Raw genomic sequence first — 22,940 nt, 5'->3', positions numbered from 1 at the left:
TTGGCATGCATATTATGATTTGAAAAATGTACCAAGTGTACTTTTGCATATAAAACTTGTTTCTAGTATGCAAATTAAGTCTAAGTCTACAGTATTCTGCAGGAATAAAAATCATTTTTTTAAGGCTTGAGAGAAACGACAGACAAGTTAATTACTGCAATGTTTCTCAGTTTTGTTATATTTTTTTCTTTACTCAAATCCTTGTTAAAAGCTTCAGTATAGTTTTATACAGGGCTCAAGGGTCAATTGTAATGTGTATACTAGTCTGCTTGTGAAAGGGTTAATGGACAGCAGAACGGATTTAGGTGCCATATCATTTTACGAGGAATGTTGCCGCACTCTGAAATTACATTAAGCAACTTTGTCTCATTAATGCAGTATGGTCCGTCCTAATTAGAACCTAATTTGATGTCAATTTAAATTAAGAGGGCTTGCGTAAATTGGGCCTTTGTGACCTGGATAGTGCTAATCTCTAATCAGCAGACTGAATGGAACATGAAATCAAATTCCCGCAGTACCGGGGAAATGACAGAAACAACTGACATTTTAAATTAAAATTACAAAATTCACCGAAATAGATGTTCATGACCCCTGCTAAGGCATGTGTCAGGAAATCAAATGCACTGGAAGGATAAGCTGACAAACCTGAATTAATGTGATGATTTCGGACAGAAAATGTACCATGGTTTTTTTTCCCCCTGCATTCTAAGTAGGCTAAATTTCATCTTGAAACTTTGTGCACATTTCTCTTTGTGGAAATACAGATCTGATCTTAACATGGATCTGGGACTGTACATACATAGCTGAGTTTTGGCATTGTTTGTGATTATCAGACCATGTCAGTGTAAGTAAAAATGTAGTACTGTGTTTTCTAAGCACAAAACAGAATAACTTCATTATGGGATCATTGACCTGGCAGATCTCTGGTCAGCCAGAAAAGGCTCTTTTCAGATCCTGTCCTCGAAAGCATCATCTCTACACAGATTCTAATGAAGGTTTTCATTTGATTTAAAAAAAAAGTAAAACTTTCTTAAGGTAGCACAGGAGTATTAACACATAAAGATCACTAGAGCTGACTACACATGGGCACATTGTATCTGGAGTCATCTCACAAGGACTGGACAATCCAGTAACTTTTAGCAGATAATGATGTTTAGTGCTGGTACAGTCTACCATATCATTCAGGGGATAATAGAGGCAATTCTCTACAATACAGCGATTAAAATAAGTATTGAACACGTCACCATTTTTCTAGGTAAATATACTCTAAAGGTGCTATTGACATGAAATTTTCACCACGTTTGTAACAACCCAAGCAATCCACACATACAATGAAACCAAAATAAAGTTCAGGCATTAAGTTATGTGTAATAAAATGGAATCATACAGGGAAAAAGAATTGTACACGCTAACTGAAATGTATTTAAACACCTTCCTGCCCAGACCAATTTTGAGCTTTCAGCGCTGTCGCACTTTGAATGACAATTGCGCGGTCATGCTATACTGTACCCAAATGAAATTTTTATCATTTTTTTCCCACAAATAGAACTTTCTTTTGGTGGTATTTGATCACCTCTGCGGTTTTTATTTTTTGCTAAACAAATAAAAAAATACCGAAAATTTTGAAAAAAAATATGTTTTTTTTTTGTTAGTTTCAAAACTTTGCAAATAAGTAAGTTTTCTCCTTCACTGATGGGGTTACACTGATGGGCAATGATAAGGCGGCACTGATGGGCACCGATGAGGTGGCACCAATGAAGTGGCACTGATGAGGTGGCATTGATGGACACCGATAGGCGGCACTGATAGGCGGCACTGATGGGTGGCACTGATGGGCGACACGGATGGGCACTGATAGGTGGCACAAATTGGCACTGATAGCTGGCACGGATTGGCATGGATGGGCATGGGTTAGTCGGCACAGGTGGGCATGGTTTAGTCGGCACAGGTGGGCATGGGTAGGCGGCACAGGTGGGCATGGGTAGGCACTGATAGGCGGCACAGATGGGAACTGTATTATAATATATTGTACTAATGGATGCCAATCAGTGCCAATCAATAATGCATGCCAATCAGTGATGCCCATTGTGGGCACTGATTGGCATCCATTATGGGCACTGATTGGCATCCATTGTGGCACTGACTGGAATCCCTGGTGGTCTAGGGTGGCATACCTTGTCCTTGGCATCCCTGGTGGTCTGGTGGCGTCCCTGGTGGTCCAGTGTGGGCATCCTCTGGGGGGCTGTGCTGATAATCGATCAGCACAGACCCCCCCCTGTCAGAGGAGCAGCCGATCGGCTCTCCTCTACTCGCGTCTGACAGACGCAAGTGAGGAAAAGCCGATCACCGGCTTTTCCTATTTACACTGTAATCAGCCGTGGTTGGACACGGCTGATCACGTGGTAAAGAGTCTCTGTCGGAGACTCTTTACCGAGATCGTAGTTGCCGGGTGTCAGACTGACACCCCGCAACAACGATCGCCGCGATGCGCGCCCCCGGGGGCGCGCAGCGGCTCATAATCCATATGACGTCCGGTCAGGATTAGGCAACCACTTTGCCACCGTCTATTTGCTATAGGGCGGGCGGCAAGTGGTTAATACCTGATAAAAATCCTTTGTTGGTAATTACCACTTCAAATGCCTTCTGTATGGAGAAACTAGTCGCATGCATTGCTCGGGTGTGATTTTGCCCCACTCTTCCACACAGTCTTCAAATCTTGAAGGTTCCTTGGGCCTCTTCTATCAACTCTGATCTTTGGTTCTTTCCATAGATTTTCTATTGGATTAGTCAGGTGATTGGCTGGGCCATTCTAGCAGCGTTATTTTCTTTCTTTTAAACCAATTCAGTTTCCTGGGCATCTTCATCATCCTGGTAGATGGCAGCTGATTTTTATCAAGAATGTCTTGGTACATTTTAACATTCATCCTTCCTTCAATGTTGTGAAGGTTGTTGGTACCGTATGCTGAAAAGCAGCCCTACACCATGATGTTCCCACCTCCAAACGTCACTGTTGGTATGTTTTTTAGGGGGTGATGTGCTATGCCATTTGACCTCCAAACATGGTGTTTATTATGGCAGAGCTCAAAATTTAAAATCTAATCCGAAGGTCCTGGTACCCACACCAATACACTTGTTTTGGTATTTTTATCTATATTGCCAGGATCCAACAATGGATTACAGCCGCAAGCAGTTTTAAATTACATTTTTTCCTGTAGAAATGTCGTTTTGCTGTGGCACTGTTAGAAACATGGGAAAGATGCGCTACTTTACAGGCATACTAAGGACACCCCCAGGCACAATATTTAAAGGAGTGTTTCACTTAAAGCATTATTAAAATCACTGCTCCTGAAAAAAACTTTTTTAAACTTTTTTTTGCATTGATACATGTCCCCTCAAACACTTTTTATGGTAATAAATTGCATATAAGCCTTTAAATTGGCACTTTTCGTGTCCCATAGACTTTAACGGTGTTCGCACAAATGTTTTGCCTTTTCATATTGTTCTGCTGCAAACTGAACTGGGGGGGGGCTTGTTGTGGTGTTCGGCTCATCCCTACTATAATCCTTTGTCGAAAACAAGGTTCAGGTAGATGGCAAAAAATACTGGAGCAGCTCTTTAATTTGTGAATTTGCAAGCATTAATCTTCAGTCCATCATTATGAATGTATTTTTGTGTAATAAGGCAGGGGCTTGTGCTCATATTGTTGAGGTGTATGTTAGTGCAACTGGCCAGTTGGCCTCTAGGTGCATGGTGGGGGGGATGGATTTGCATCAGATGTGGAGTGCTGGTATAGTCATGGCCATTGTACATGAGAAGATCTCAACACTTCCGTAGTTCTGCCCACTCCCACTTTCTTAATTGTGCTATATCGCTACAAATCCCCATGTCTCACTGCACCGTCCTGTGTCAGTATAGGATAGCGTCCGCCTAACATCTTGCCATCTATGAAAATCCATGGGCTGCTCTCCCAAGAAATGTTACGTGCGTGATGATGCCACGCTACAGAGGTCACTGGTTGTACACAGGTGCACTTTAAAGGTAGTATCTATGCTTTACTGTATAGGGGAAAAAAATATTTCACTACATACTAACCTGTTACTAAAATGTTTTTTGTTTTTTTTCCTCTTAAGCACTGTGACCTCTGCTGTATTTACCGTGGGGGACAATGTGGTGTCAGGAAGTGATGACCGTACAGTAAAAGTCTGGGATTTAAAGAACATGAGATCACCCATTGCTACTATTCGTACAGACTCAGCAGTAAACAGGTACAAGGAACATGTTTTTATTAAATTATAAGCAGCATGCAAGTATACATTTTTTTTTTTTTTTTGTATTTTACAAAGATTGTATTTGAATTAGTAGAACACCATTTGACATAGCTCTTTCATGTGATTTTATTTGTGGTTGCTGGATGTTTTTTTTTTTGATGAACATGCAAAGTATTTTCTCCCTGCTGGAAGCTCCACACAGGTATATCACTGTTTTTATCCCTACTTGTTAAAGAATGCAGCAAAGGAGCGAAAAATTGTTCTACATCACTCAGACAGAAAATGTCAAGTCTTTTAAGAAGGAAAAGTCCTTAGAACGTGCCTTTACCTTCTTAACAAACTCTATTCTTAAGACAAAATCCGACAGCCCAGTAGAAGAAGCCTCTTGTATTACCGAGGATCACAGCTCAGCCCACACTTCTTTATGGACTTCAATACACAGTTCATGCTTTTACATTTCTCTTTTTCTCCATCCATCTCTAGGGAGGTATAGGTGTGTGTATATATATAATATATTTTATATATATATATATATATATATGTGTATGTGTGTGTGTATATAATTATAATTTGATTTAATTTTTAATTGTGTGTGTGTGTGTGTGTGTGTGTAGATAGATGGATAACTTTTTTTTTTTCTCCCCTAAAAGTATAACTAAAAGCAAATCTTCTTTTTTTTTTTTTTTTTTTTTTTTAAGTTTTGGATGGAGTAGAGAAGGATTAGAACTCCTGTCAGTATTTATTGCTGTCTGTGCCCCCGTTGGGGAGAGTCACTCGTTCTATTTGTCCTGTATTACCTTTATCATCAAAAGTAAAAGAAAATGCTGAATTTTCAGTTGTCCCCAGAAAAATGATTGAGGGGAAATCTTCAAATGGGGACAACTAGTTCTGGTGACCAGGGGGTCCCCAAGGAATTCTCTTTGGAGAGATTTCCTCTCACTTCCTGTTTTGCTAAGGGACAGGAAGTGAAGAGAAATGGGTCACAGGTGGCAAAAAATAATCTCACAGGGGGTTATAACCCTCCCTTACTTTATCCAAAATGGGGTAAAAAATAATTTTTTTTGCCTTTAGTTCTACTTTAATTCAAGTGAAAAATGGCATACATTGAAATCCATGGTAGTCCTTTTTTTTTTCTTTAAAAAGAAACACATGTAGTATGCAATACGCTAATAATAATCTTCTTCCTAGTCTCTCAGTATGTGTACTGTTTAATTAACCACTTGACCACTGGGCACTTAAACACCCTTAATAACCAGACCAATTTTCAGCTTTCGGTGCTCTCGCATTTTGAATGACAATTACTCAGTCATGCAACACTGGACCTATATGAAATTTTTGTCCTTTTTTTCCACACAAATAGAGCTTTCTTTTGGTGGTATTTAATCACCGCTGGGTTTTTTTTTTTTGTGCTATAAAAGAAAAAATACCGAAAATTCTGTAAAAAAACGAATTTTTCTTTGTTTCTGTTAGAAAATTTAGCAGATTAGAAATTTTTTCTTCATAAATTTTGGCCAAAATTTATACTACTACATATCTTTGGTAAAAATAAGTACAAATTGGTGGATATTATTTGGTCTTTGTGAAAGTTATAGAGTCCACAAGCTATGGTGCCAATATCTGAAAATTGATCACACCTGAAGGACTGACGGCCTATTTCAATTCTTGAGACCCTAACATGCCAGAAAAGTACAAATACCCCCCAAATGACCCCTTTTTGGAAAGAAGACATTCCAAGGTATTTAGTAAGAGGCATGATGAGTTTTTTGAAGTTGTCATTTTTCCCCACAATTCTTTGCAAAATCAAGATTCTTTTTACTTTTTTTTTTTTTTTCACAAAATTGTCATATTATCAGGTTATTTCTCACACACAGCATATGCATACCACAAATTACACCCCAAAACACATTCTGCTATTACTCCCGAGTATGGTGATACCACATGTGTGAGACTTTTACACAGCGTGGCCACATACAGAGGCCCAACATGCAGGGAGCGCCATCAGGCGTTCTGGAGCACCCAGGACAATTCTGACATTTCTCTCCTACATGTAAAAATCATCATTTATTTGCTAGAAAATTACATAGAACTCCAAAACATTATATATGTTTTTTTAGCAAACACCCTGGAGAATACAATGGTGGTCTTTGCAACTTTTTATCTCGCACGGTATTTGCGCAGTAATTTTTCGAATGCTTTTTTTTGGAAAAGAAACTGTTTTGTGCTTAAAAAAAAAAAAACACAGTAAAGTTAGCCCAATTTTTGCATAATGTGAAAGATGAAGTTACGCTGAGTAAATAGATACCTAACATGTCACTCTTCAAAATTGCACACGCTCGTGGAATGGCGGCAAACGTTGCTACTTAAAAATCCCCATAGGCGACGATTTACATTTTTTTTACTGGTTATATGTTTTGAGTTACAGAGGAGGTCTAGGGCTAGAATTATTTCTCTCGCTCTAACGTTCGCAGCGATACCTCACATGTGTGGTTTGAACACCGTTTTCATATGTGGGCGGGACTTACGCATGCGTTCGCTTCTGCGTGCGAGCACATGGGGACAGGGGCGCTTTAAAAAAAACATTTTTTTTTTATTGTTCATTTTACTTTATTTATTTTAGTTTGACATTTTTTTCCCCAAAAATAATTTTTTTGATCACTTTTATTCCTATTACAAGGAATGTAAACATCCCTTGTAATAGGAATATGGCATGACAGGTCCTCTTTACAGTGAGATGTGGGGACAATAAGACCCACATCTCACCTCTAAGCTGGGAAGCCTGAAAAAAAAAAAGATTCTGGCTTTGATCGTATTAGCGATTCGGTAGAAGCACCGGAGGGCGGAGGGCGGCGGGAGATGTCTATGGCTGGGTATTGCAGGGTATCACCGACTATGGCTGGGTATCTCAGAGCATGGTGTTGCAGAGTACTGTGTTGCAGAGCATTGCAGGGTATTGGCGGGTGTTGCAGAGCATTGCAGAGTGTTGCAGGGTATTGGCGGGTGTTGCAGAGCATTGCAGAGTGTTGCAGGGTATCGGCGGGGGTTGCAGAGCATTGCAGAGTGTTGCAGGGTATCGGCGGGGGTTGCAGAGCATTGCAGAGTGTTGCAGGGTATCGGCGGGGGTTGCAGAGCATTGCAGAGTGTTGCAGGGTATTGGCGGGTGTTGCAGAGTGTTGCAGGGTATTGCAGAGCGTTGCGGAGTGTTGCAGGGCATTGCGGAGTGTTGCAGGGCATTGCGGAGTGTTGCAGGGCATTGCGGAGTGTTGCAGGGCATTGCGGAGTGTTGCAGGGCATTGCGGAGTGTTGCAGGGCATTGCGGAGTATTTGCAGGGAATTGCAGAGTAATGCAGAGTATTTGCAGGGAATTGCAGAGTAATGCAGAGTATTTGCAGGGAATTGCAGAGTAATGCAGAGTATTTGCAGGGAATTGCAGAGTAATGCAGAGTATTTGCAGGGAATTGCAGAGTAATGCAGAGTATTTGCAGGGATTTGAGGGGTTAATTTTCGGTGAGCAGCGATGTGGGCACTGCAGATGCAGCCCACATCGCTGCTGACACCGATCTCTTCCCCCTCCGCTGTACCGATCGGTACAGAGAGGGGGAGGGAGGAACCGGCGTCATAACATGACGCCGGCTTGTTTACAAGTGATCACTCCGTCATTTGACGGAGCGATCACGTGGTAAACGGCCGCGATGAGCGGCCGCTTACCGTGATTCGTGATGCGTCGGGTCCACTGGACCCAGCGGTCACGGATGCTCTCGTGTGCGCGCCCCAGGGGGCGCGCGAGAGCAGAATTCTAGGAGGCCGTTAATTAACGGCCTCTTAGAGTTAAACAACCGCCCTGATGCCGTTAATCGGCAATGGGCGGTTGTTAAGTGGTTAAACGCGGAATCCATGTTTATGAAAATAAAGACAAATGTTACAGCAAGTATTATTTAAAACCATAAAGGGCTCCCTTAGACAATTTCTTTGAGCTTTAAAATTACTGGATATAAGTAAAAATACACTGAAAGGAAGTTAAAACCCAATTAAACCCCCTTAACCAATTCAGGACCGCCCACCGTCGTTATACATCGGCTGTTTGAAGGAGGATATCGCTGTTTTGGCAGCAGCTAGCTGCCATAACCCGGTATACTTTTCTTCAGTGAGCGGTCCAGTTTAAGATAAATGTGGTCTCTGCGGCGGATAAGCAGCAAGATCACTTTTATCGGTGGCGGTAGATGGGCCCCCCTCCCGCCGCCATCTGGTACCGGAGCCATCAGCGGAGGCAATCGGAATCTTCCTATGGCCTGACATGAAGGGGCAAGATGGCCCCCCCCACCCCAGTGTTAATTTCGTCAACTAAAACATTTTAGTGAACTAAATGAATACTATTTTAGTCAACTATAATACGACTAAAACGGAGATGACTAAAATACGACTAAAACTAAAATACCATTTTAGTCAAAAGACTAAGACTAAAACTAAATTGAAATTTGACTTCAAAATTAACACTGGTCTGTAGTGCATGTTTATACCTCAATACCATAAATAATAACATATTAGATTTTTCACTCCAGCAGTATATAATGAGTTTGGAAATTGTAGAGAAATGTTAACTAATTACAATTTAATTACACCTGTTCGATTGTAGACAACTAAAATGAGTTTTAGTCTGCTAAAACGTAGCACATTTTAGTCAACTAAAATGTACTGCAGATTTAGTCGACTAAATACGACTAAAACTAAAACAATTGCAGAAGACTAAATTGGGAATAAAGCTAAAATGCCATTTTAGTCCTAGGACTAAAACTAAATCGAAATTTGCTGCCAAAATTAACACTGCCTCACAGGTCTTAAAGGGACACTTTTTTAAATGACAACATTTTATATATTTTTATTTTTATTTTGGTGTAAATATGAGATCTGAGGTCTTTTTGACCCCATTGACCACAGATCTCATATTTAAGAGGTCCTGTCATGCTTTTTTCTATTACAAGGGATGTTTACATTCCTTGCAATAGATATAAAAGTGACACCATTTTTTATTTTTTTATTTTTTAAAAACGGTGTACAAATAAAAGGTAATTGTGAATAAAAAATAAATAAAAATTTAAACGCGCCCCGTCCCAACGAGCTAGCGTGCAGAAGTGAACGCATACTTGTGTATTGCCCGCATATGAAAACGGTGTTGGGTATCAATTTACTCGGCGTAACATTATCTTTCGCAATATAAAAAAAATTGGGCTAACTATACTGTTTTATTTTTTAATTAAAAAGTGTATTTTTTCCCCCAAAAAAGTGTGCTTGTAAGACCACTGCCCAAATACGGTGTGACAGAAAGTATTGCAACGACCACCATTTTATTCTCTAGGGTGTTAGAGAAATAAGTATGATGTTTGGGTTTCTAAGTAATTTTCTAGCAAAAAAAAAATGTTTTTAACTTGTAAACAGCAAATCTCAGAAAGAGGCTCGGTCCTTAAAGAGGAAGTAAACCCTGATGAGTTTACTTCCTCTTTGATTCCCTGCAAAGGTAAAGCATAATGGACTACTATGCATCGCATAGTAGTCCATTATGTGTCACTTACCTGACACAGGAGCCAGCGAAGTCACCGGTGTCCCCTGTAGTCCGGAGCATCCATCTTCTTGGTGGGTCTCGCTGCTCTGCTGCTGTCATTCGGCGAAGCCGCGATGACGTCACTCCCGCGCATGCGCACGGGAGCCGCCACTAGCAGCATATCGCGCTGCTGTCTACGGCGCATGTGCTGTAGACAGCAGTGCCTGTCTTTCGGCAAATATCTCCTAAACCGTGTAGGTTTAGTAGATATTTCTTGGACTTGCAGGTAAGCCTTAATCTAGGCTTACCTGTAGGTCAAAGTTGGTTGCAAAGGTTTACAACCACTTTAAGTGGTTAATTACTGCAGTGTTCAGTGTGGCATGTCAGACAGTATTAGAGCTTGTGTGTGAGAGCTGTGGTTTGGCTCTGCTGTGTTCTGACAGCACAGGGTTTTTAAACCATTGATGTAGCACATAGCCGATAAACGGTAATAAGTGGCATATTTTCTACATTATATGCAACGCAACTTACAGTAATACTTTATGAGGGTTCAACTGAGCTTTAGGATAAACTAATGCTGGATGGGGTACTTGGAAATCTGGTCATTTTTTTTTTTTTTTGACAAAGCAGAAATGGAGCAATTACTTGCTGGTAGGGACAGACAATTGCTCATGGATGCGTTTGTCCCAGGGCGATCATCTGTTCTTAACCACCTCAATACAGTGCACTTACACCCCCTTCTGACCAGACCAATTTTCAGTTTTCAACGCTCTCACAGTTTGAATGACAATTACTCGGTCACGCAACACTGTACCCATATGAAACTTGCATCCTTTTTTCCATACAAATATAGCTTTCTTTCAGTGGTATTTAACCTCCCTGGCGGTAATCCCGAGTCTGGCTCGGGTTGGGATTTTACTATTACAAGCGGTAACCCTGAGCCAGACTCGGGATTGCATCGCTGGATGCAGGGGAGGACACAATAAATAAATAAATAAATGAATAAATGAAATACTTGTATAGCGCACAATGCGAACTGAATCGCCTCTAGGCCACAGGGAGAGTTACTTACCTTGTCCCCTGGATCCAGTGATGTCCTCCGCTCTGTGTGATCGAGCTTTCCTCCCCTCGATTTTCAGTGCCGAATGCCGCCGAGCTCCATTCCCTGCGACATTACGGCGCACGGGAACAGAGATCGGCGCCAAATTCAAAAAAGTAAAAAGACACAAAACACACACAGTACTGTAATCTTACAGATTACAGCACTGTATTAAAAAATTACACACCCCCTTAGTCCCTAGTGGTCTGTGCAGTGCCCTGCATGCACTTTTTTATATTATAAATACTGTTTTTTCTGCCTGAAATTTGGAGATTGTCCATAGCAACCAAAAAGTGTCCCTTTTTCAGTGTTTTTAGGATTTGATTACATTATTGAATCATTTTTATTATTCTTTATTATATTATAAACTTTATTATACCCGGGATGTCTAGGCTAGACTCTGGTTTGAACAGATTTAAGAGAGTTATTCCTAAGAATTACAGGACTACAATATAAAACACCAAATTTCCATGCAAAATAATTGTACTGCTTTCAGCACCTAAAACCAGAATATTCTATACCCCTAAATATTTACCTGAGCTTGATCAAGCAACATGCACGATAGTAGAGACTCTCTTAGCGCTCGCTCTCATTGGCTCAGACACTGCAGCAGGAGCCATTGTCAATCCATTGAAGAGGGGGTGGGGCCAATCCACACTCTGTGTGTATCTTTTGAATACACACAGCCAGCTCGGGAATGAGCGAGCATGCACGAGTGCCCCCATAGCAAGCGGCTTACTATGGGGGCACTCAGCAAGAGGATAGAGCACCAGTAGGGGATCCCAGAACTGGAGAATAAGGGCTGCTCTGTGCTAAACCATTGCACAGAACAAATAAGGATAAAATGTGGTCACCTAGGGCTTGTAGTGGCGCACCAAGCTGGAGGCTTCAGGATCTCCCCACCGACACAGGAGCAGGTGTCTAAATGCACCAATGCAGAATGTAGACAAACCATGGAAAAGACACAGCTGAAAACTGACCCGACAGTCACGGTGTGTGTCTTCAGCCTCAGCCAGCATTACCCTGGCCATACACACCTGAAACATTTTGTCCCACTGGAGTTTGGTCACCTCAAAACGAGTGGCCAGAGCAGCGCTGACTGAGCCCAAACACACATTTTACAAAAAGTAAAAAAAAATTGCCTTTAGAAACATTTTAAATTGCTATAAATTTGACTTTACACAAGTGATTATGTAATGCAGCAATGTCCCCTGCCTAGTAGTGGGGATAGAATGCACTTTTGTCAGCCTTTGAGGACAGGACTGGTTAAGAGTCTTTGGACCCAGATTATTTTGGGAAGATGCCAATGGTTTGAGTCACCACCATAGTCTTTTATCTTCCTGAAACTCCAGTGCAAGGCCTCTTCACCCTAGTTCTTAGGTCTGCAATCATGCTACTTATATCACATATGGTCTTACTCCCTCTGTGGAGTTTTGAGTTTAACTTGCATTAGGTAGACATGCAAGAAGGCTGTGTGAATGAGTTTTTGTAGTGGTGGGGTTGTAGTGTTCTGAAACCTGGAGAGTAGTTAGGGCTGCTAAAATATATACAAAATATACACTACTTTAAGGGCTTATTCACATGGGTGTATATATATTTTTCTGCATGAAAGAAAAGTTCTTGCTGGCAGAAGTGAGGTTCCATGCACACTAGCGTTTTTTTAAGCTCCTAGAAGTGTTGTCAGCATTTTTTTTTCTCCTGGACGCTAAATGTTGTTCTGTGTGTCCATGTACACTACTTTAGGCTGTTAATGGTTTTTGAGCTTCAGCATTTAGGAGCAGAAATTTTTTTTTTCTTTATCGTACATCATGGGACACAGAGCCTTAAGTAATTACTTAATGGGTTATAGCCTACCTTCAGGTGTTGACACTTTTAAACCCAATCAAGGATGTTTACTCCTTATCTAACACCTCCTCCTTCCAGGAGCACATCGTTTTTTTCGCCAGTGTCTAAAGCTGTTGGTCACGAGTGAATTTGTGCGCTGGAGGAATCCATGCTGGATTTAAATACCCTCCATAAAGACCAGATCCATCCAGAGTGCCATTAAGGCCTAAAAGGATGGTACCTGGGGCCTCGTATCCGAAGCACAAGGTTTTGCCTGTAACGCTTTTCTTTGTAGGGCTGGACCCCAGAAACCCAGGGCTTAGTTATTATCCAAACTTCCTTAATGGGATGCTTTGCGGGTCCAGGGCAGTTGGAACCCCGTTTTAGGGACCCAGTTCTTGAAGGTTTGCTACGCAGTCCACCGTGATGGGTGAAGGTTGGATGGATTGTTAATTCAGCAAATCCTGAGGCGAGGATAAGGTAAGGGAAGAAACTTGGGTATTAAAAATGTCTATATATTTCTTCCATTAGGGGAAAAATGTTGGCATACCTTAATTCTCCACTAGAGGGAGTCTGTGCACAAACCTTACTGTGTTGTCTTCACTGTAAGCTCAGTCCGTGTTGCAGCAGCATGTAGAGGGAGACTGCAAGGTAAGAGAAAGCTGCAAAATGTTGTCTTCACTGTAAGCTCAGTCCGTGTTGCAGCAGCATGTAGAGGGAGACTGCAAGGTAAGAGAAGGTTGCAAACATTTTTTTTCTTCCCTCTGATGGGACCAGAGAGTTAGGTGGACAGCAGCACTTTACCCCCCGCCACGGTGGAGGCTGAGAGGGGTACAGAGGTCCCGTTATACCACTAATTGTTTTTTACTGTGGATGTTTTAATTATTGTTTGTGCCTGCTGCTGGATGGGTCTCTGCTCTGCTCCCCCCCCTTGTGTTGGGTCGGTGGACCCGAAAAACGCTGCACACAAGCGCAGAGGGGGTGGGCCTAATGACAATGCCGTGAACATCCACAAGGATACAGGGCAGGCTAAAAACAAAGTACAACACAGCTGTTAAAGTCTCTCCTTGGCTGACAAGGAGAAAACAAGCAGCCTGCAAACAGGAAGCGCACTAGATCCATTAGATGTTACACTCAGTTGATCGGGAGGAAAAACAAACCGATGATGATTCCTCTGTGGAGGAAACCACAGTAGATGAGCCTTTTTCAGCCTCTCAAATCTGATGAATTGCTGAAACAATCTTATGCAGATGGTTCTACTACTTTCATGCTACCCCTAACGGAGTCTCCTGAAAGTTCGGTTTCTTGGGTTCCTTAAAACCCTCTCAACTTTTGCATGCGTTTCCTGCGCATGCATTACTAGAACAGCTTATTTTTTGCTGAATGGGATCACCCAGATAAGCATTTTCTCCCTCCTAAGAAAATTGCAATCACCTGGAGGAGAAATTCTCCAAAAGATGGAAAATACCAGCCGTTGACGCTGCTATTTCCAATGTGAATAAACGCCTAACTTTTCTAGTAGACAATGCACAGATGCTTAAAGGATACAACAGATAAGGAGTTGAAATCCCTGGTAAGATCTACTTTTTCCATGGCTGGTGCCATTACTCAGTTTGCAGTCGCTGCAATAAGCGTCTGTCAATCCCTAAAGGACCAATTTAAACAGGAGAGCTTCCTGAACAACAAGCTTGGGATTTGGCTGAACTACCAAAGGCATTATGCTTTGCAATAGATGCCATTAAAGATTCTATTCCCCAGGCATCTCACCTTACGCTTATGCTTGTGCATATGCATAGAATCCCATGGTTTAAAAAAATTTTGTCAGCTGAAGCACCATGTAAAGATCTCATAACTGGGTTCCCTTTTCATGGGGAGCGACTATTTGGAGAAAACTTGGACAAATATATCCAAACTATTTCTAGTGGGAAAAATACTCTTTTGCCAATCAAAAGAAAACGACCTTCATTTAAAACTGGCTCTTTCCCCTACACCAGGGGCTTCCGACTCTAGGCAGGGGCGACGGCCTCCACCGTCACACTCTAGAGGAAGATCTCAGTCAGACCCAGACTCAAAAGAAGTCCTGTGGTCGGAAATCTGCAAGCCAGAATCCTAAATCCTTATTATGAGGAGGCAACCCCCCTCACCAAGGTGGGGGGGGGGACTTTTTGCAGTTTTCAGAAGTCTGAAAAGATCGAGACAGATGGGTCATCTCCATGGTAAAGCTTGGTACCATCTCACTTCCTGAGGTCAAGCGTTCCCAATGATCCAGAGAACGGAAATCTCTGTTTCAAGCACTAGATCGATTAATATCTCAAAGGGTGATCATACAGATCCCCACAAAGTAGAAAGGTCTGGGGTTTTTATTCAAATCTTTTCATGGTACCAAAACCAAATGGAAACGTCCGACCCATTCTATATCTAAGAAATCAGTTCCTGAAGATCAGCTCCTTTCACATGGAGATGATCAGTAGTTTCTATCCTTCTAGGAGGAGAACTTCTGGCATGAATCGACATCAGGGATGCATATCTGTATGTCCCTATAGTTCCCGCTCATCAAAGGTTTCTGCGGTTCGAGTTAGAACAGCAGCATTTCCAGTTTGTAGCCCTGCCCTTTGGGCTAGCCACAGCACTCCAGGTGTTCACCCAAGTTCTGGCCCTACCTCTAGCCAGGTTAAGGGCATAACAGTCGTAGCGTATCTAGATGGTCTATTGCTAATAGATCAGTCGGTGGCTCGTTTGGAGCAAATCGTACTCACTACAACCAACTATCTGAAAAGTTGTATTGGATTCTCAAACCTAGAGAAATCTTCCTTAATACCACTAAAAAAGCTGGAGTACTTGGGTCTGATCATAGACGCAGCTGAGGAAAGGGAGTTCTTGCCTCAGGCAAAATTCAACTGCATAAGAGACCACTTGCTACTCATTCTGTAGTCCGGAGTTTTATACAGGCGGTGACGTGGCTTATTCTGCCCGTCAAACCTCCCTTGAACACTTCAGACCTAAATTTAGTTTTGTCTGTGTTACAGAAACAGCCATTTGAAACAATACAACATATTCCCCTAGTCCTTCTGACAAGGAAGTTGGTATTTTTGGTTGCTATATGCTCAGCAAGAAGTGTTTCGGAATTGGCTGCTCTTTCTTCTAAAGAGCCATATTTGATTTGTCATGGAGACAGAGTGGTGTTACGCCCTTGTCCAGACTTTATCTAAAGTGGTTCAGATTTCACCTGAACCAAGATATTGTCCTGCCATTGTTTTTTCCAAAACCATGTTCCAGGGAAGAAGAGTCACTGCCTTGTCTTTAATGTGGTGAGAGCAGTGAAAATCAATTTTTAGACAACTGCTCAGATTCGTAAGACTGATGTCTTTATTCTGCCAGAGGGTCCTAAGAAAGGACAAACAACGTTAAAATCCACTGTCGCTAAGTGGATTCGACAAGTGATAATTCAAGCGTATGATTTAAGGGGTAAGATTTCCCCGTTTTCAAGTTAAGGTGCACACTCTACCAAGTCAGTTAGTGCTTCTTGGGCAGTGCGTCACCAGGCCTCCATGGCTGAGATCTGTAAGGCCGCAACTTGATCTTCCGTTCCTACATTCACAAAATTTTATCAAGTGGATGTAAGGAGGTATGAGGATATCACCTTCGGGGCGCAGTGTGCTGCAGGCAGCAGTATAGATCCTAAAGTCTGGCTGTACCCTGCTAGTTGTTTCTCCCACCCCTCAAGTTACAGTGCTATGGGACTTCCCATTATGTAATTACTTAAGGCTCTGTGTCCCATGATTGTACGATAAAGAAAATAGGATTTTTATTACAGCTTACCTGCAAAATCCTTTTCTTGGTGTAAATCATGGGACACAGAGGTCACTCCCCCTTTTGGGTTTTAAGTATATTGCTTTGCCACAAAAACTGATGTGCTCCTGGAAGGAGGAGGGGTTATATAGGGAGTAAATGTCCCTGATTGGGTTTACCAGTGTCATTGCCTGAAGGTAGCCTATAACCCATTAAGTAATTACTTAAGGCTCTCTGTCCCATGATGTACTCCAAGAAAAGGATTTTACAGGTAAGCTGTAATAAAAATCGTATTTTTTTGTAGCTTTTTTTTCATAGCATTTTTCCCAGTAGAAAAAAAAACCCTAAACGCTTCTTCTAAACTCTACTAGACCGCTTTTAAAAAAAATTGTATTATTATTTCTTAATGTACTGTAAAAACACTAATACGTTAATTCTCCTAAAAGCAGCAGCGTAAACTGTTGGCGCTATATATATCCTGTATATTTCTAATGATAAAAAAACATGACTTAAACGCTACTACAAGCCGACACAAAAACGCTATTAGCATTTTTCATCCAGCATTTTTTGTAGCATTTTTTGAGCTTATAAAAAAATTCTAGTGTGCATGGAGCCTAAAAGAACCTGCATAACATACAAGCCTAACGTAATCATGTTGATGGGCGTATGCGTGTAAAATCTGCAGCAGTGTCCTACTTTTTTTTTGTGCAACGCTAAATGCATTGCACATTTTCTTATGTAGGGGCAATTGTGTGTATGTTGATCATTATAGTGCTGAGCATACAACGCAAAGCTATGCATCTAGACGCAGTTTTATTTTCTGCCCGTGTAAATTGGCTTCATGTACAGTAGTCTGCCAAGAATTAAAATATCTGTTTTGGCAGACTTTCCTGTTACTGTTTTGGTCCTTTCATAAAAAGTGAAAGTTTTATTTCAAGTATGGTTCTGTAATCCGTTTTTGTTCTCCAGGAACCCAGCATTGAGTCCTTTATCTTAGCACGTGCCCCATTGTACAACTAAGGAGCAAGAAATACATTATGGCATTGTTTTATCATTTGTATGCTTCTCACTGGTTCCAGACAAACTGTAATCACATTTCAGTGCTGCAAGAGGAAGCAACATGGATCCAGTCTGTAGCTTTATATAAATAAAATTTGAATACTCCTCATTCTCTTACAGCCAAGAAATTACAAGTGTGAAATAGGACAAACGAATGAGCTGAGACATTAATGTAATGGAGTACGATTGCTGTTTCTAGGTTTTCCATTTACCACTACTGCTTGTCATTATATGATGGCTCAGCATTTTTTGGAACTTATGTTATTGTTGTGCAGATTTTCACAATAAAGTAGCTCTTTAACCATTTGACCTCTGGAAGGTTTTACCCCCCTTCATGACCGGGCCATTTTTTGCTCTTCAGCACTGTGCTACATTGACTGGCAATTGTGTGGTCATGTAACACTGTACACAAATTTATATCATTTTTTTTTCACACAAATAGATCTTTTTTTTGGTATTTGATCACCACTGGGTTTTATATTTTTTTATAATATAGATGAAAAAAGACCAAAAATTTTGGGAAGAAAAAAAAGATATTTTCCACTTTGTTATAAAACATGGTAATAAATTAAAAAAAAAATATATATATGTATATAATCTCAATAAATGTGTAATAATTGGTTTGTGTGAAAGTTAGTGTCTACAAACTATGGTTTATATTGGAATTTACACAGCTGTAGATGCTCTACTATAATGGCTGTGATCAGCAACTAGTCTGACTATAATAGGGTGGCGGAAAATCTGGTGCTAACAGACACTATCTGGGAGGGTCACCCACTGACATTGACATCATTGGTGACACTAATACAATGATCAGTGACTATACTTTATAACTGATACTGTACTAACGACACTGGCTGGGAAGGGGTTAACATCTAGGGGCAATCAAGGGGATAATTGTGCTCCTAAGTGTAATGTGTTCTGCTTTTACGTTCTGATCTGGCTGTTCCTATGCACACAGTGTTCTGGGTGTTTGTACATACAGAACTCTGTGTGTGATTGGACACAGCCAATCAGCAGGTTTCAGCTGAAATCATTGTCTAAAATATGCTGTCAAGCTCGTGCTGCGTCCAATCACAGCATGGATCGGCAGGGAGCATGTGCGCCCCAATCCCAAAAGACGACAATCAAGTACATGTACATTCTTTACTGAGAAAAAAATCATAATTTTAAGTAAAGTACGTTTTCAAGCAACATGAAAGTGTCCAATCTACTACTTTGTAGTTTTGATGGTGTTCAAGTAACTTAGTGGTAACAAGATATAACATTTGTACAGTATGGTCATTTGTGTTGTCTATTTTTTTTGTTTTTGTTTTTTTAATCGCAACTCCTTCTGCTTCTTTTGTCTTCTACTGTCCCTGGGCTATAAAATTTATTTTTATGCCATAATTTTACTTTAAATAAACCATCTCCATAATTCCTCCTCCATTTTGGTGGGTATGTAGCTCATCAAAATGTAGTGAAGCTTCTGTGTTTTTGAGCAGAAAGATCTCACTGATCATTATTTTATCTTTCATCAAATAGTAGTGATGTATATCAATTCAAATAAGATGATATTTAGCAATGACTACTTAGTGCAAGATCTAAATGATCATCTCTGGTAGATACAATGCTTACCTTTCATTTGTTAGTAAAGTGGAGCTGAGCTTACCCTTTCTCCAATGGTCCCCATCCCTCTTCGACATCTTCTCCAGGGCTTTTGAGCAGAACGATCTCACTGATCATTATTTTTTCTTTCATCAAAAAGTAGTAGTAGCAATTCAAATAAGATCTGTTGTTTAGCAATGAGTACTTAGTGAAAGATGTAAATGATCATCCCTGGTAGAGATATTAATTTATCCTCATTGCCTATGTCCCCTCCACATATTGTTTACTACACAATGTTGTTGCGGTCTTCCCCATGGTGTTCTTTGGTAGCTAACCCAACCCAAGCTGTGTACTGTGTCAGTGTTCCCACACAGTGTTTTCACTACACTTATGGAAGGTTTAGTGCTGTGGGTTCCACATTCTCTTTGCCCCCAAACTAACCACACTACATTCTCTCTTAGATCACCACCATTGTCCACATTAGATTATGTGGCAGCTCTTTCCTCGCTGTTCACATTACATTATGTGGTCACAACCAATCTTCATTTGCCTCCTCTTATCCCCCCACTTCCTCCTCAAGCCAGCACCCTGCAACCAATTTGAAGTTCTCTTTCTTCCCTCCTGTGCATGAATAGCTCCCACCCTGTCCCTTTTCCCAGTGGTGTCAGCTCTACAGCTTATCAAAGCATATATCACCAGCACACCGTGGATCTTCAAGACATTAATGAAAGTGATCACAGCAGTTAGAATTCAACCTTTTGGGACCACACTGGACCCCTTCATCAGGCTAGTGATAATTTTTGCTTATATATTCCCAGCATAGGGATTGAAAGATGGCTGCATGGTGTCTGGTTTTATTTAATTAAACCCAACTCCAGGAAACTCAAACTTCTATGTGCAGTGGGGCTGGGCTGTGCTGGTTCACTACTCATTTAGGTCTAGGGGACATAGAAAGGAAGAGTTAACCCATCTGCTGCTGCTCCAGTAGTTTGTGGTCGTGACGTAGTCGGGGGTCCATAGCTCTGCATGCTCCATCCACCACGGAAGCATGGGGGGGGGACCAGGGGAGTGGAGGATCGGGTTAAAAAATGGCTTTTACGCTAACCTAGACCTACAGTGCCTTGCAAAAGTATTCACCGCCCTTAGAATTTTTCGTGTTTTGTTGCCTCACAACCTGGAATTAACATGGATTGTTTGAGGATTTGCATAATTTAATTTACTGAACCTGCCCACAACTTTGACATTTTTTTTTCTTTTTTATTGTGAAGCAAACAACAAATAGCACAAAATAACAGAAAAAGTCAATGTGCATAACTGTTCACCCCCCTAAAGTCAATGCTTTGTAGAATCACCTTTTGCAGCTATCACAGCTCAGTCACTTTGGATAAGGCTCTATGAGCTTGCCACAATTAAACCACCTGTTTCCCCCCCCCCCCCCATTCCTCCTTGCAAAACTGCTCCAGCTCCTTTAAGTTGGATGGTTTGCACTTGTGGACAGCAATTTTTAAGTCTAAATCATATATTTTCTATTGGATTTAAGTCTGGGCTTTGATTAGACTATTCCAACACATTTACATGTTTCCCCTTAAACCACTGGAGTGTTGCTTTAGCAGTGTGTTTGGGGTCATTGTCCTTCTGGAAGGTGAACCTCTGTCCTAGCCTCAAATCACACACAGAGTGGTACAGGTTTTGCTCAAGAATATCCTTGTATTTAGCACCATCCATCTTTCCCTCAGCCCCGACCAGTTTCTCAGTCCAGACGGGTGAAAAACATCCTCACAGTGCGATGCTGCCACCACCATGTTTCACTGTTGTGGTGGTGTTCTTTGGGTGATGTAATGTGTTGGATTTGCGCCAAACATAGCGTTTTCTTTGATGGCCAAAAAGTTCAATTTTAGTCTCATCAGACCAGAGCACCTTCCTCCATATGTTTTGGGAGTCTCCCACATGCCTTTTCACAAACTCAAAACGTGCCATTTTTTTGTTAAATGTAATGGGTTTCTTCTGGCCACTCTGCCATAAAGCCCAACTCTCTGGAGCGTACAGCTTATTATCATCCTATGTACTCCAGTCTCTGCTGTGGAATGCTGCAGCTCCTCCAGGGTTACCTTAGGTCTCTGTGCTGCCTCTCTGATGCCCTCCTTGCCCGGTACGTGAGTTTTGGTGTGCGACTGTCTCTTGGCAGGTTTGCTGTTGTGCCATGTTCTTTCCATTTGGTTATGATAGATTTGATGGTGCTCCTGGGTATCAACGATTTGGATATTTTTTATAACCTAACCCTGACTTGTACTTCTCAACAACATTGTCCCTTACTTGTTTGGAGAGCTCCTTGGTCTTCATGGCAGTGTTTGGTTAGTGGTGCCTCTTGCTTAGGTGTTGCAGCCTCTGGGGCCTTTCAAAAAGGTGTGTATATGTAATAACAGATCATGTGACACTTAAATTGTAAACAGGTGGACATCTTTTCGCTAATTATTTGACTTCTAAAGGTAAATGGTTGCCCCAGAGCTTTTTATGGGCTTCATAACAAAGGGAGTGAATACATCCGCACATGCCAATTATCGTTTTTTATTTCTGAAAAATTGTTTTATATGTATATCTTTCTAATTTTACTTCACCAACTTAGACTATTGTGTTCTGATCCATCACATAAAATTAAGATAACAAAAAAAAACATTTAACTAAAGGCTGTAATGTAACAAAATAGGTAAAAAGCCAAGGGGGGTAAATATTTTTGCAAGGCACTGTAAATGAGCAGGTATACCTTGTGGTGTGGGCTCAGTCCCACCACAAGAAGGTATTTTCTGATTTCTTGGAGTTGGGCTTCATACACTATTGCTTAGATAGAAATCCTATTAACTGTTTATCACAAATAACTCATAGTGAAAAAGAATAGTGCTCAGCCGTGATCAGTGTTACCAATTCTTGTCTCCTGATAAATTTGTCTCAATTTTCCAGGATTAACGTGTCTGTTGGGCAGAGGATCATCGCTCTTCCACATGACAACAGACAGGTCCGGTTATTTGACATGTCCGGAGTTCGATTAGCACGACTTCCTCGTAGCAACAGACAGGTAAGCAGATTCAGTTACAATGTTATTTTACATGACTGTGGACTAGAGGAGAACATAAAAATAAAAAATAGAAGCCAGTAAATCTCAAATTCCTGCTAGGCTAAGGCAGAATCTTTTTCCCCCTAGCTTTGGAAATTAAATGGAGACTTTAAGTGTATATAAACCCAAAGCCAAAAAAAATGTAAAAAATATATATTGCAGATTGCCAATCCTTCGATGTGAAGGCTTCATTCGTTTTCTAGACTTTTTTTTTTTTCACTACACGATACAGTCAGTAAGTCTGTTGTTGTTTATCAACTTCCTTTACCAGACCAAGCTGTCCATCAAAAATGGCAGTTATAGGGTTGATCATGGGATTATGGCCTACAAGCAGGTAGGTACCGTATATACTCGAGTATAGGCCGACCCGAATATAAGCCGAGGCCCCCAATTTACCCCCAAAAAAACTGGCAAACTTATTGACTCGTGTATAAGCCGAGGGTGAGACATGCCTGTCCATCCCTGTGTGTGTGTCCGTCCATCCCTGTGTGTCCGTCCATCCCTGTGTGTCCGTCCATCCCTGTGTGTCCGTCCATCCCTGTGTGTCCGTCCATCCATCCCTGTGTGTGTGTGTGTCCATCCATCCATCCATCCCTGTGTGTGTGTGTCTCCATCCATCCATCCATCCCTGTGTGTGTGTGTCTCCATCCATCCATCCATCCCTGTGTGTGT

The 22,940-nt window shown here is 41.3% G+C and overlaps 1 protein-coding gene across 3 annotated transcripts in view; it reads left to right on the top strand.

Annotated features, from left to right (window-relative positions):
- Window positions 1-22,940, top strand: part of WDR37 (WD repeat domain 37) — a 284,920-nt gene that overhangs the window by 247,684 nt on the left and 14,296 nt on the right. For all 3 annotated transcript variants that reach the window (XM_077491119.1, XM_077491118.1, XM_077491120.1), the window contains 2 exons: window positions 4,131-4,265; window positions 22,115-22,229. In XM_077491119.1, the coding sequence (XP_077347245.1) occupies window positions 4,131-4,265; window positions 22,115-22,229 (250 nt within the window). The remainder of the gene's footprint in view (window positions 1-4,130; window positions 4,266-22,114; window positions 22,230-22,940) is intronic.

The sequence above is a fragment of the Lithobates pipiens genome, unplaced genomic scaffold (assembly GCF_037356315.1).
Source record: "Lithobates pipiens isolate NorthernLeopardFrog02 unplaced genomic scaffold, aLitPip1_a1.2 Scaffold_19, whole genome shotgun sequence".
Taxonomy (NCBI): domain Eukaryota; kingdom Metazoa; phylum Chordata; class Amphibia; order Anura; family Ranidae; genus Lithobates; species Lithobates pipiens.
Note: the sequence above shows the minus strand (reverse complement) of the source record. Positions and strands in the feature narration are given on the sequence as shown.